Genomic DNA, 15,089 nt, shown 5'->3' on the forward strand with positions numbered 1-15,089 from the left:
TCTGATCTCAACACAGAAACCATTATCTCAGCATGTGATAACTTAATGGTCATACTCCATCCCAGAGACATCAAAAAGCACTACTTTTAACCACAGAAGATTTCTTTGAACCTGTGTGACACAGGACAGTACAATAGTCCTTATGTGGACAAAGAGGCAAATCCCACAGCAATTACACTCTGCCTTCTTCACTTTCACCGCTGCTCTATTGTTTGGCTGCGTGTGTCCTGCTCTTACTTTGTTTTTGTCTGTCTTTCTAATACTACCCCATATCTTCTTCTTTAACACAGTCATATGTCTTCATAGCTTTCCATCGCTAGCTTTCCTTCTAATCACCTCAGTCATACAGTTTTTCTTTGTTTTGTCCATTAAGAAGTCTTCCATGATGGTGTGGAGAACAGCCATTAACAAAAGCACATCAGAATTTCATGTTAGCTGAAGGTATAAGTGTTATACAAACTGTTACGGAACTAAAACCGAAAATAAACAGTGTATATGTTCCATGATGTGTTTTGTGCATCATAAGTTATCTACAGATCTGTCAGCAACCGTGTAGTTATTGATCAGTGGATGCTGAAGCATTTGGGAACGCTGTAAGATTGCCCTCCAAATTTTCACCTATGCAGATGAAATCCTAAGTTTCACATATTCACTATAATTCTGCAGGTGCACCTGATCATTTTCCTTTGGAAAAACTTGAGAGCTAAAATGTGCTTTTTATCACAAAATATTTGTAGTGTATTGCCTGTCAATATGTCACTTGTATGAAGACATTATAGTTGATTTTATTAATAATACCCCATTTCCACTTCCTATCCAAACATGTTATAAAATCCATCACTGTGGCTGCACACATCTAGCCATGAAATTACCTAGTCACTCACCATAATCTATCCACTCACCCCACACACCACTGCACTACTGTGTCACTGATAATGACTCAAGTTCTAAAAGTATCCACTGAAATAGCTTTTGCCTCTTTAAAGTAAACCACCACCATCACTGCGGAACTGACATTAGACTCTAATGATGTACCAGAAAACATTATCTGATGCTGTAAAACTGATATCCCAGCCTGGACAGCATGGCTAGTAACTCAACAACGCACACTTTAATTGTAATATCTGAATATAGAAGCCATGCACATGTACTGAAGAACACCATCCCAATACATGTTCATGATTCCTGAGAAATGAAACGTGTGGTACATTTTAGTCATTTCTGCCTAGAAATATTCATCTGAAAAGTGCAGACTTCAATTGGATGTCCGTGGTTAGCATCAGTAGCAAGACACGATTTGGTGTTCAACCCAGGCTCAACTGCCCAGCACAGTCGTGCACAGAGAACTATTGCCACGTAAGAATGTCAACATTTAATGACACTATAAAGCCATTTTTTTTTCTTCAGTACCTTGGGTTTGAAAATTCTCATTATATTCAATTTAATTGCGAATAGATTTCAATATGGCTAACATTATGGGAAACCCATTCTTATGACAAACTATAGAAAAGGTATAGTTGGGGAAGATGTGTTTGGTTAACAATAAATAAAAAGTCAAACGTAAATCGCAGGCCAGTAGCAGAAGACGAAAAATGAGTGACCCTCCATCATTCAGACCTCAGTTTAGATGTTTATGCACAAAATGTAAATAGTGAAATTAAATCTTTAGAATAATGACTTCTTACAGATTACACTAGACAGTAAAATTACTTGAATTCCAACAGTTTCTTCCCATGTCACAGTGATTGAACTACATGAATACTGACTATCTACTTAGATGGATTGCTTGGATCGGCTGATATCCATGGCATCATCTCTTATCAAAATTGTTTTTTTCTTGTTTTGTTTTGGGGGGTTTTGCATAAAATGTTATTCGGGAAAACAAGTAAGCAATTGATGTACTAACATTTTCAGAATTGAGGCATACTGCTTTAGATAATGTATTGTTCTGAAAGATAATATAATTTTAAAACATGAAGTTGAGCACTTCAGTCTCTAAAAGTTACACTTAATTTACCAGTCAGAAGTGATGTCTCTAGGATGTAAGACTACTAAGTTCTGGTCGATAAATGTCACTTTTTAGTCTCTAAAAAATTGCTTCCGACCTGTGCCTTTTACGTAAGGCTAAAATTTCACTTTTATCAATTTTATAAATATAAAAAACAAAAAATATATTTAAAAAAAAACGTTTAATTCTATAGACCATAGAGTATTGTCTTAGGATCTGTATTCTTCATGTCACTTTTATTTAGGGCTTTTCCATGTATTGAATATCTAAATTAATGTGTCTTCTTGTATACTGTAAAATAATTATTGTTATTTTCAACTTTGTGCATAGTTACTGGGTGGCAAACTGCAGACACAGAAACAAACTCAAGGAAAGCAACTTCTCCTGTAACTAAGGGACATTTCTGCGATCTTGCTTTTCTTTTTCTGTGCAATACACTGTGTTTCACAGCTATTCTTCCTTTATTATCAAATCACAAAATCTTGTTTTCTGAATTATGATTTTTCCATGGTGTGTGAACATTAAATAAGCTTCTGTAATCTGTCAGTGCATTTCCTTTCAGTGTATTTGTATGTGTAACATGTTAGAGGCGAAGAAGAGCAGTGAATTTATAATGTGCACGTATCTATTTAGTACGAAAAAAGGAAATATACAATAAGCGATAATGCTGACTGCTGCCAAGACAATGACATTAACACCCAGAACTTATCAAGGACGCTGTCAGCACATCTCTCCCCCTCTCTCGCTTTTGCTCTCTCTGTCACTCACTCTGACTCAAAAATATCTATACAGAAAAAAAGTGCACACACAGCCAAGAAGGGAGAGGCTAAAAGAGAAAGACAGAGAGGAGGTGGAGGACATTATCTTGATGAAACAGCGCTTGATACAGTAGCCAGAGCCAACCAGAACATAGCTCTGCTTTCTTTTAATGGAGATTACACAGTCAAGGTCCAGCCTGAGCTCATCTTATTTAACACTGCATACAACTACATCATTGTGAGTGTGTGCATGTGTGTTTGTGACAGTGTGTATGATCTAATATGCTGCTATCTTGTGACACATCAGCCATAATTACTGCACACCTCCTGACCTATGATCTGGCAGCCAATCAAATCCCCCACTATTGCTGACCAACGCGAGCACACATGAGTACTGGGGATGTGGTGCAACACACCTCACATCAATCCACCATCACAAGGTCTGCAAATTACTTGTCTTATTCAGGGTTTTAGATGCAAGTATGTTGCTGTTATTACATTGAGTATATCAGAGGGTCTTTACAAGACCTGACAAATGACAAAAAAGTATTTCCTGATGTGCGCACTTATACTTTCTGAAATGCAGTAGCTGTGTTCAGTGAGAATACTGCTTCTGACATTTTCACTTTCTTCTTAATGTTTTTTAAATTGGCCCTAAATTCACTTTCAGGTAGTGTTTTAAAAGGCCCAGTCTCTTAATTGCAGCATTCTAAAAACCAGCAGAGTAAAGACTCTAATAACTTGTAGACCTTGATTTCACATCTCTCTCTCCATCTCAGTCTCTCTCGCTCAGTCTCTCTCTCTCTCTCTCTCTCTCTCTCACTCTCTCTCTCTCTCATGCTGTAACATATAGCTCTTCTTTTTCTTCCTGTTTGCAGGGTGTTCTTCTTTCTGTGGCATTGTATAGGTTGGAGTCAGATCATACATACCTCCTTGTCTACATATTTTCTTGCCCGGTTTCCTGGCACATTCCTTGGATATTCTTTTGACTGTAAAATGAATAGAAAACTAAAGAATAACATGGAGCCCCTGGACGCGCAGTGCACACAGGAGCTGGCATGCACACGCACACATGAACACTCACGCAGCGCTGATTGACTGAAAAAGACTTGGAGAGGAAGGAAGGGAGAAATAAAGACAGGGGGAAAGAATGAATAACACCAGCTCAATCAGAGCAGTATTCACTCTATCAGTCGGCCAGCCAGCCAGTCATTCAGCCAGTCAGCCAAATCAATCGGTGATGATCATGACAACAACTGTCTTGTTTAATGAACTGTAGCCATTGTGGATGAGCACAATACGCTATGATGAGCTGCAGACATGAGAGTGGGGGGGGGGGGGGCCCTGCAGAGCAGGGCAAATAAAGAAATTAGAAAAAAGAGGAGCTGAGAGGAAAATCTGTTCAAAAAGTCTGAAAGAATGAATGTGGAAGAAAAAATATTGAGGCAGATGTGGAGTGAAATTAAAAGTATGCACACTGTTCTCTCTTTCACACGTCACTCTTGCACATTCATGTAGTATAAGAAATATCATGCACATTTAACATGCACAAGGTCATGCTTTCCCTTCTAATGACAGACATACAAGGACAGAAACAGAAATTCACTCTCACATAGTAACAACACACCCCAACAACACTTTTTTTTTCCTCTATCAGAAGGTTGTGGGTTTAATTCTCTCTGCCCCACCTCCCTCTGTACTCAGCCATCCTACCCTGGGCTTGCAGGCAAACTCACCATCCTCAGTGGGAACATAGATGTTAAGATAGAGGCAGTCCTCGCTCTGGTCCTGGACGTAGGTAGACACCACATCGATGCTGTTGGTAAACCACACTGGCAGCATGACATCTGGCAGACGGCCCTCGACGATGCTCTGGGGACACACTGGGGCAAAGTGTGTGGCATTGCGAATGTCAGGCCATGGTGCCGCTGGCTCAGGTGGCTGAAAGCGGCGCTCACCAGTAGGTGGAGCGGCATATGGAACGCCCAGAAATTGTATGACAGGACCCAGGATCTCATTGTTCAGCTCCTTCTTGATACCACGAAGCTTGCCATTGGCTGTGGTTACTATTGGGTCATTCTCATCAAGTTTCTGAGCTAATACAACAGCTGGACATGCCTGCAGAAGCAGCAATCCCAGCCATATTAGAGTGGATACCCACCAGCCAGCCTTTAAGGAACCTTCTAGACCTACATATCCCATGCTTCTGCTCCCACATGTAGCACTCTGAAGTAGCCGACATCCAATCCTCGAATGCTGCCTCCACTCGAACATGGCTGCTGTCCCACGTTTTACACTTGGTTGCTTTCTCTGTTTTTGGCCAGTTCTTGCTCGTGAAACAAACTACTTATTTCCTTTTTCTCACTTATACCATGCAGATGCAAACACAAACACAATCACAAAACTGACATTCATACAAAAGTAAGGTATAAGGAAATTGGTAACTCCGGAGCAAATGAGGGTTGTGGATGCTAATGATCCGTTTTAAAACCAAAGCACTGCAAAGCATCCAGTAGAACTGTAGCAGCCATCAGTTTCCTCCAAATTGGTGAAAGAAAATCTGTGAAATATTCCTCACAGTATGGAAATATATTCCTCAAAAAGGTCCTGTAAACAATCACTGGACTGAAGAAGAAAACACTGAAGATTTCATCTTTAGGCACCACTTCTCAGGAGATAGACAAGCCAGTCAGTGGTGATGGTTTCCATATTGCCATGTACAGCGGCAGAAGCAGCGATTGCGGTGCAGTGGGTCTAGTAGGTACTTGTACTGTGAAGAGTCAAGTCCAAAGTTGGTCCCCTGCAACACAGTAAACACACCTTTAGCATTCACACTAAGAAGGCAATGACCATTTTTAACCAGTACCATTTTAAATGTACAAAATTATTTTTCTTACTTCACAGCATTGTAGACATGCCATTTAATTTGTCTCATACCCATATGCACGGATGGTTACATGAGATAACATTCCTCAGCAACACACAAGGTATCAATCAGCATGCATGGCAACAAATTATAATGTAGAGTTTAATTGTATACACTACTGACTGTGTGACACTCCATCCCACCGAGAGGGGCTGATATTTAGACAGACCTTAACTTGGATCCCAGCAGCAACAAGGCTTACAGTCAAAGCCACAGGTCATTTCAATGAAAGTGGATATTGTGACATCATTAGTGCCAGTGTACCACATGTTATGGAGAGGCAAAATTTGGAGATGGTAAATGGGTATGTAGCAAGGAACTTCATACAGGTGGCTACAGTTTGTGTCATGTCACAGACCTTGTATTAACATTCCCCAGAAACTTTGCCTGTTTTACCATTCTCCCAGTAAGTCTGTCTAATGAGATATATGGTAGTAACACAAATTAATTCCAGCTGAAACAAGGTAACACACAATTTTTACTTCACCCTTTACGCCACTATGTGTTTGTGTGTGTGCATGAAATTGTCGAACATGAAGGTATGTCCTTCACACTATGTGGTTTTCTACCTTTCCCACACTTCTTAGTAGTCACTGTTCCATCTGGATGAGCTCACCTTCAATTTCATACACTGAGGTAATCCTGTTTAACTGCACACACACAGCAAACTGTCAAACTAGCTAAAATTAACACAGAACTGCATTTTCACTAAAACACTAACATGTTATACTCCTAAAAGTTTATGTGTATATCTGTATATGAAAGACTGATTGATCATGCAAGCAAGTACAACTGTGATTAACGGAAGAAACACGACAATGAGGGAAGACTAGAACCTGAACCTAAGTGTCCATACACAAACAGGAAATCTAAGGAGGCTAAGTTGACTGATGCACAATCCTACATATTAATATCTGATAATATCTTACCCAGCCCCAGTTACTGTCACTATCCTGCAAGACTGAATATTTTGTTGAAAACATTGTGTTAGCATAATGCTTTTCTTTTTTTTTTTTTTGAATACAGCTGATGCCCTCTCACTGTGTCAATGTATTTCTTCTATATCTCAATTTTGCTTTAATTCATCAGCTTAAGGAATAAAAACTCCTGAAAGGACCCACACCATTATGATGTCAAATGATGTGTAGTAGCTACAGTTAGGGTAATTGGTAATATGAAACTGTCTGTAAATGGGAATGCAAAAATGGGTGTCTATCTCTGTGTTAGCCCTGTGATGGACTTGCAACCTTCCAGGCTGTACCCCACCTCTTGGCCTATGACAGCTGGAATAGGGTCAACACCCATGCCCCCAGTGAGTGTGAATTGGATAAGTGCTTCTTTTTTTTTTTCTGAACATCACCTTCTGATTTATGAACAACACACACACACACACACCAAATGATTTTGCTGAAGACATTTAAAAAATTTTTTTTTAATTATTTAAAAAAAAAACCAAAACAAACAATATATCTGGAGCCATGCATCTTCAAAGAAATCCTAATAACTACCAACACATGACCACATTTAATATTCAGTATACTATTATTTGTAGTTAATCTAACGTATACACTGAAAATTTAAAATAATTTAAAAAAAGGACTGACTCTAGATTGAATTATTTTCTTTCTTACACATAGGCCAGTTGTATACCATCCATATTCATTGTATAAAATTATGCTGGCAGCCATGTTGATGCCAGAGGATAAACTGCTTCGTTGGCCGCCTTTAAAAGTCAGCAGTTTTTGTTATTTGTTCAGGGACACAGAAGAATTGCCTACTAAACCTCTTTTACTTTTAGCAAACTGAAGCATGCTAAATAGTCCCTTTGGATCATGTCAAACAAGGGAACTAGTGGAATATACCCACGTTTTCTGCATAATGATGGAAAATTACAGCAGCTGCAAACACAGAGGGCTGTTGGAGCTGAACATTACAATATGACTCCCATACTTTGGATCAGAGAAAACTAAAAAACAATCTCAATATTTTAAATTTTTAATATTCAATATTTTTTTTATATTTATCTATTCATGGCTTTGTCCTTTCTCTTTACTCATTTAATTATTGTAAAAAGTGACAATACTGAATTCATTAATTTTTCAAGTGTTTAGAGATATTTGCGGTAAAATCTCATGACCGTTGTAAGGCTGTGTGTGGTTTGTCATCTGTCCAAACCAGAGCCATATTTTTAAAGGGGAAAAATGTAAGTTAAACTAATAAAAATAAGTTACAGATCTGTATAGACTAAAAACATGCTTAAAAAATAATTAAAAGAAACAGCTGAAGATGATGCCAATCATCTCCTGAAAAGAAGTGTAAAGCATGTAATCTAGCTTTGGAAATGAGTGCATTTCCTTTTGTTTTAAGGTTTAATATGTTCAACCTGGTAAGACAACATGTGTGAGTTTACAAAGACATAATGGCTAATTAAGAACAAAAAAAAATCATGGCTGTCTGTATGTTATGAGATAATTATGAAAAATTATTGAAAACAGTAAAATTCTTCTCCTATTACTACTTAGTTTCCAACCCACAAACAGACTGTGAATATGACACAATGTAAGGAGGTTATTTCTTAGGTCCTCTATATTTTCAGTTTAAACCTTCAAATGTGACAGTTTGCATCTGCTGTTATTTCTTCTGAGGCCTCATGGGAGGCAGGCTGCAGTCAGCTGAATGGTCACAATGTGGGAGTGAAGGTGAAGCATTAAAGGGTCACACTATTTCAGTCTCCCATCTGCTAGTTCAGAAACAGGGATGGAGATCTTTACTTTTCCTTTGAAACATCTGTTGAGTCAGACTAAGATACCCCAGACGTGGGACCTGTCTCCAGTCAAACCACGCAGAGGAACAAGAATTGTGAACTCCCAGTATACATGACGATAAAGCTGACAGTCTGACAATCTTCTCCATCCTCAGAGCACAAACAACCACCCTGGCAGACAGAAGCCCTCCTGCCCCTCCTCCTAACAGCCATATTTCTACATAAACCAGCGCTTATCGACAATGGCACTGAGAAATCCACGTACGCAAACAAATGTAAAACAAATATCCAACATTCACGCAATAATGGCTGACAAACAACAGGAGCATTGTGACAGCGCTGAAAGAAAGCAGTTGTATTGATTGTTCCACTCTTTTGTCAATGAGTCCATAAAACTAGTTGCAAGTATTTTTACAGCAAGGCTGAAGAGAAACAACTGACATGATACTCTTTGTCATTATGAGCACATGAAATGCTGGAGGGGCACATAAACCAGTCAACAAGTTAAGAGCTGGTCATTACAGAAGCAGAGACGTCTGAAACTACTTTAGAATTTGAACCACTGATTTGTCAAAATCCTTCTTATTATGTTGAAGCTTTTTGGTGGAATCTGGTTCATCCAGTTGAGCTGCTGCATTGTTGATTGGTGTATGTCATTCAACATTCCAAAGAAACTGTTTACGAGCACAACTGTTTAACCAATCACATGGTCTTTCAGTAGTAGTTGCTATGAACACATCAAGTCAGACACTTAATAGTTAAAAGCCAGGAGGAAAATTGCATGTTAGCACCACACTGGAGAAAGTTATTCAACTTTGTGTTTGTGCACAGATCACAGCACAATATCAGATCAAGCGGTGTGTTTGGAAATCTTCAAATTATTATTCTACAACTGTATCATCTTATTTTCAGTATGAAATCACACAAACAGGCTCTAAACCGTAGTATCAGTCTCAAAGGGAATTTTTGCTAGACAAAAGGCTGTATGTGGGTCAGCCTGTACGGTCGAAGGTTATATGGAATTTTTCACTTACAGCAAATTAGTTCTGGATTTCCTTGCCTGGAGTCATCCCAACAAGAACTTAATTCAGTAGTTTTTACTTCCACATTGCCCTAAACGATAACTCATGTCTTGCTTAGCATTACAGAAGCTGCCTGATGAATATCTCTGTGAATGTCATATGAAGATAGACACTACCAAATGAAAAATTAACCAGAAAAATAACAGAATTAAAAAACTGGGTTTTTGAAATGAAATACAGTGAATTACAAGGCAACTATGAGGCAATGTTACTGAACTTATATATGTAGACAAATCATCTGAAGGGATTTCAGGGGAGTTGCTGAGATACTAAATGATATACTAGGATACACTAGGAATCAGATCCCAACAACTGATGCAGGAAGAGGTTAAAAAAACACACACACAGGGGAGTGAAAAAAAGAAAAAAAAACTAATAGAAAACTAAATAACTAACAGAATATAGGTGAAACTAATTAGATGCCAACCAATCCTGAAGATGGTAGAGAAGACAAAGACAGAAATTTAACATCTAAAGACAAAGAAAGCAATTACCAAATGAGACAATGCAAGCAGACAGACAGTGAGAAAGCCAAAAACAGGAGACACACAAACTAGGTAAAAAACAAAACACCAAAACTCATAAAAAGCTAAAGAAAAACTTTTTAAAAGGACATTTGAGACTATGACACACGTAGCCAGAATCCTGAGGTCACGAGCACATAACACAACACTTACAACACATCTCTTCTGGCTGGTACACACTAAATATCTGTGTGTATAAAGGCAGAGTTTGACATTGTGTGGAGAGTAGACAGCATGATATGACACTGTCACTAAATACAACAGTCTCCCTCATGGGTGGTAAACACAGAGCAGTCATCATCTGTAATTGATGCATCTGCATGGAAAGAACGGGAAACTCTACTACTAAAGACAGGAACACATGAAGTGATTATTTCAAAACAGCTGTGTTATATCTACTTGATTTGTTTGGTGGCAATGGTACTGCAGTGATCTTGCAACTATCTAGCCAAAATTTTAATGCAATTTGCAGGATTATAAATCCATCTAAATTGCAGAGAGAAATTTATCAGTGCTTGAGGTGCTAATTCAGTCAGCAGCTATCAACTTAGACATGCCAGCCTCATTTCATGTTGTGTATATGTGCAGCTGCCAATAAATAAATAACTTGTCCATTACTAATTACACTCTCTGCCTCTTCCCTTTCTAGCCATAAAATAAATAAATATATATTAAAAAGAAACTCATCCTGATGCCGTTCCATTTATGCAGCTGGTGAGAGGCAGATGACCAGTGTTATACACGAATGCATTTTATAGAGTGCATTGCTATTGCTAGTGAGGGTTCACACAATATAGCTGGCCCTACTGAAACCAGTTCATATGAAGATTTGAGCCCAGATTTAAGCCCTGTGTGAAAACAGCCTAAAGAGTTGGTTTCCCTCGGATAGCACATTTGACCCTAAAACTGAAAAAGTTTCTCGGATGAGAGGTGAAACGTCTTCAAGCAACTTAAAGAAGTCCAGACGCTTTTCTTTCCAAGGTCCTTAGACTACGATGACCTGGATGACTGAGAAACTTCACAGACATGAAGAAAATGTTTCAAATTTTATTCCCACTTGGTCTAAAAATAGATTTCAGCCACATTGGCAACAAAATTGAAATTACATTGACATTAAACTTCCAGCAGTTCTTACAGAACTCAAACACAATACAGTGGACAGAGTTTATGTCTTAGAAGTATTCCAATGTAGCAACGACTCTGAGCCTTCATGGATCAAGCAATGCAGGCGTGTTTTTTTGGCTTCAACGCTATGATTGATTCAAACTAAGAAAATGTATACCATCCATAAAAATCTGAGACCAAAAAAAAATAGTCTCATAGGGAAACTCAGCTTTTTGATATAAAGTTTTCCCTTGTTACCGAATACAAAATTTTTAAAAGTATTTGCTTGAAATAAATATTCGTAAAAAACACGTTATTTGTGCCTATCCAAATACTGTATTCAGGTTCGGCTCCACCCCTAGTCTGTAGTTAGATCCCCTGTATTTTTTAAATTCAAAACGCTTCATATAATTCTATGTGTCAGTCTTACTGCACTTATTGTAGGACTTATTGCAGAACACTTCACTACAGATGGTGATTAATGTCCAAGAGTAGATAAAATTACTGGTTACCCATTTTATTTTCATAACTTCTGACAACGTCAATGAATACAGTTCATTTATTTCTTAAGATTATGGAACTGCCAGAACAGTTGTCAAAGAGGTGCATTATTGTTCATTTAAGTCTTTGCAGGGCCTTTTTTAATCTTAAGAAAGAAGATAAAATACAAACTTAATACTTTAATAAATTCACAGCAGTTTAAACGATGCAACATGCATTTCAATCCCCAACTGTTTTTCTATTAAATTATAACAATAGGTTATATATTATAAAACCAAGTCACTAGCATCCTGACATGCTTCAGAGCACATTGTCTGCAAAAATTAGGAAATAACTGCAATTGTTTTCACAGCAATTTCTCGTCGCGTTATCATTTACAATAACAAGTATAAATTACTGAAACAATGTAGAAAAATACTTTCTAGTGCAGTGATAAAATATTCAAAATATGAGACTGCTCAGAAAATGAAATAAATTAATATGAAAAATACAATTACCTCACTGGCTGAATATTTCACTTGTATTCCTGTAAAAAGTACAATTTCAGACTCAATAGCTGACTTAAAGACTTATAAACTATTTTCAGCCAGTCTGTATATTTTGAATATAAATGTTTTATTGGGCAGACGGAGTGCTTAAAGAATGCTGTTATAAAATGTCATAAATCTGTCACTTTCCTGTTATTTCTTTAATTCCCTCCATTTCCCCCTCTCTACTTTTGTGTTAATTTTCTTGTTGCTTCAGTTGAGTGGTGATTGAATGCCACCGGGTGTTCAGAGCAAATTTCACACGTGGTCGAGACCGGGTAACCAACTGGAAAATCCCTCTTCAATCTTCACCTCTCGTCTTCATTCCATTTCCTCTTCCTACTATCCTCCACTCACTCACATCTCTTCATTTCATAGCCATTTCTTTTTTATCCTCAGATTAATTTCCCCTCCCTTTCCTGCCTGCTCCTCTCCTTGATTTATTTCTATACATACTTGACCCTCTGCAGACCTGTTAATGTGGATACCAGCACATTATTCACTCTCTCTAATGTACATATGTATATGCTCTCTTATCTGTTATGCAACAGTCTTTTATCACGCTCTCATATTCCTATCTGCTATAAAATACACACAAAAACTGACATTAATATTGATAATTTTGTCTCTTTTCATCACTTTCTGCTGCACCATCTCATACATTTTTAGATATTTTCACTTATTAGTTTCTACTTAACAGTATGTGAGGACTCAGGGCTGTGTGTCGGACAGGGTCGTCTGCAGTACGGGGGCCCCACAGGGAACGGTTCTGGCTCCGTTCCTCTTCACCATCTACACTGCAGACTTCTCCCACAATTCCACCCAGTGCTTCCTGCAGAAGTTCTCTGATGACTCTGCAATAGTCGGCCTCATCACTGATGGGGACGACAAGGAGTACAGAGGACTGACTCAAGACTTTGTGGACTGGTGCTAGCTGAACTACCTCCAGATCAACGCCAGTAAAACCAAGGAGCTGGTGGTAGACTTCCGCAGGCACAAGCATTCTCCACTGCAACCACTGAACATCCAGGGTATGGACATTGAGGCTGTGGACAGCTACAGGTACCTTGGTGTTCATCTGAACAACAGACTGGACTGGACTCATAACTCAGACGCCCTCTACAGGAAAGGGCAGAGCAGGTTGTACCTGCTGCGGAGACTCAGGTCGTTTGGGGTGGAGGGCCCACTCCTGAAGACCTTCTATGACTCTGTGGTGGCTTCTGCTATCTTTTATGGTGTGGTCTGCTGGGGCGGCAGCATCTCTGCTGGGGACAGGAAGAGACTGAACAGGGTGATCCGAAGGGCCAGCTCTGTTCTAGGATGCCCTCTGGACCCAGTGGAGGTGGTGAGTGACAGGAGAATGGCGGCTAAGCTGTCATCCCTGATGGACAACATCTCCCACCCCATGCAGCAGACTGTGACAGCACTGAGCAGCTCCTTCAGTGGGAGACTGCGGCACCCACGGTGTGGGACGGAGAGATTTCGCAGGTCTTTCCTCCCCACTGCTGTCAGACTCCACAACAAAGACTTTAACTGAACAAACACACACATCCACACATGTGCAATAACACTAAGTGCAATAATCTTTTCTGGCATCGTTGTATTTTTACTCAGTTGTATATAGCATTCGTATTCTATTTTTATCTTATTGTATATTTTTATTCTATTTTATTCTACTGTATATAGTATATTATTTTATTCTATTCTGTACAGTTGTGTACTGTATTTATTCTTATTGTATTCTAATTTTTGCGTCATAACTTTTGCACTGTCCACTTCCTGCTGTGACAAAACAAATTTCCCATGTGTGGGACTAATAAAGGTTATCTTATCTTATCTTATCTTAACATGACCAGGTTTTGAAGTTGTGAGTCGTACATGGTTTATACTTTGGATTTCCCCTCTTATCATCTATATTCTCAAGCTTTTTCCACTCATTTCTGCTGCTACTTTGCCCTGCAGGGATCAATAAAGTTTTCCTCTTATCTGTTTGCACACTCTTAGCTCGTACTCTTCAATCCACTCCTACTTTTCATCCTCAACTCTCATTTTTTCACACCTTTAATAAGATCATCCAGCCTTCACCTCCTTTTTTCCCCACATATTTGCTCTTCTCTTCTGCAACTCTCTGAGACTTTGTTTTCTAACTTTTTCAATTTATGTCTTTATTCTTTTGTCTTTTATCCACATTTTAACTTCCTTTCTTTCTTTTTTGCTCTTTGCTTGTCCTCCCCTACTCCTCTACTTATCACTCCTCTTCCCGCTTCCATTTCAACTCCTCTGTTGTCTTCTTACTAATGTTCTTTCTTCCTTTTCCCAGTCTCTTTTTCATCACGTTCCTCCCTTTGCTCTCAATTTCCTCTTGGTCTCCTCCCTTAACCTCACCTCTTTACCTTCTCCTCATCCTTCCCTGCTCCTCATCCTTCACTTCATCTCTCCCAATTTCACCTCCTGGCCGGGGCAAAAGTGCTGTAGCTGCGTAACAAATCCCCACTGAATCCCCTCAGTCTAAGTCGCTGTTCTAATGAGCTCAGATCAGCCACGGCAGCCCGCAGGCACACTGCTGCCATTTCACTGACGCTCAGTGACAGCCATTAAAGTGGTGTGTGTCCGTGTGTGTGTATTACTCATGTCATGAGGACACAAATCTGTTTACACAGTCACATTGTGGGTACCCGCATCTCTCCTATGAACAAAAAACAACTGTAACATAAATCTTTAAATGAAGTAGGAAGACTCACATTAATGTTAGGGTTGGGTTAGGTTTATCTTAAGGTCATGAAATATGCATTTAAGTCAAGATAATGTCCTCTGAAGAGTAGCTGTATGACACATGTGCGTCTTGATGGTTGCACATACATATGTGTACCTGAAGGATGTTGTCTCAAGCTTAAA

The 15,089-nt window shown here is 38.9% G+C and overlaps 1 protein-coding gene across 4 annotated transcripts in view; it reads right to left on the reverse strand.

Moving 5' to 3' along the window:
- Positions 1–15,089, reverse strand: part of nlgn1 (neuroligin 1) — a 377,293-nt gene that overhangs the window by 255,904 nt on the left and 106,300 nt on the right. For 2 of the 4 annotated variants that reach the window (XM_004552939.3, XM_004552938.3), the window contains 2 exons: positions 4,503–5,566; positions 3,696–3,755 (listed from right to left, as the gene is read on the reverse strand). In XM_004552939.3, coding sequence (XP_004552996.1) covers positions 3,696–3,755; positions 4,503–5,040 — 598 coding nt within the window. In that variant the 5' untranslated portion in view covers positions 5,041–5,566. The remainder of the gene's footprint in view (positions 1–3,695; positions 3,756–4,502; positions 5,567–15,089) is intronic. The other 2 variants (XM_004552941.3, XM_004552940.3) reach the window with 1 other exon arrangement.

Source organism: Maylandia zebra, linkage group LG23 (assembly GCF_041146795.1).
Source record: "Maylandia zebra isolate NMK-2024a linkage group LG23, Mzebra_GT3a, whole genome shotgun sequence".
Lineage (NCBI taxonomy): Eukaryota > Metazoa > Chordata > Actinopteri > Cichliformes > Cichlidae > Maylandia > Maylandia zebra.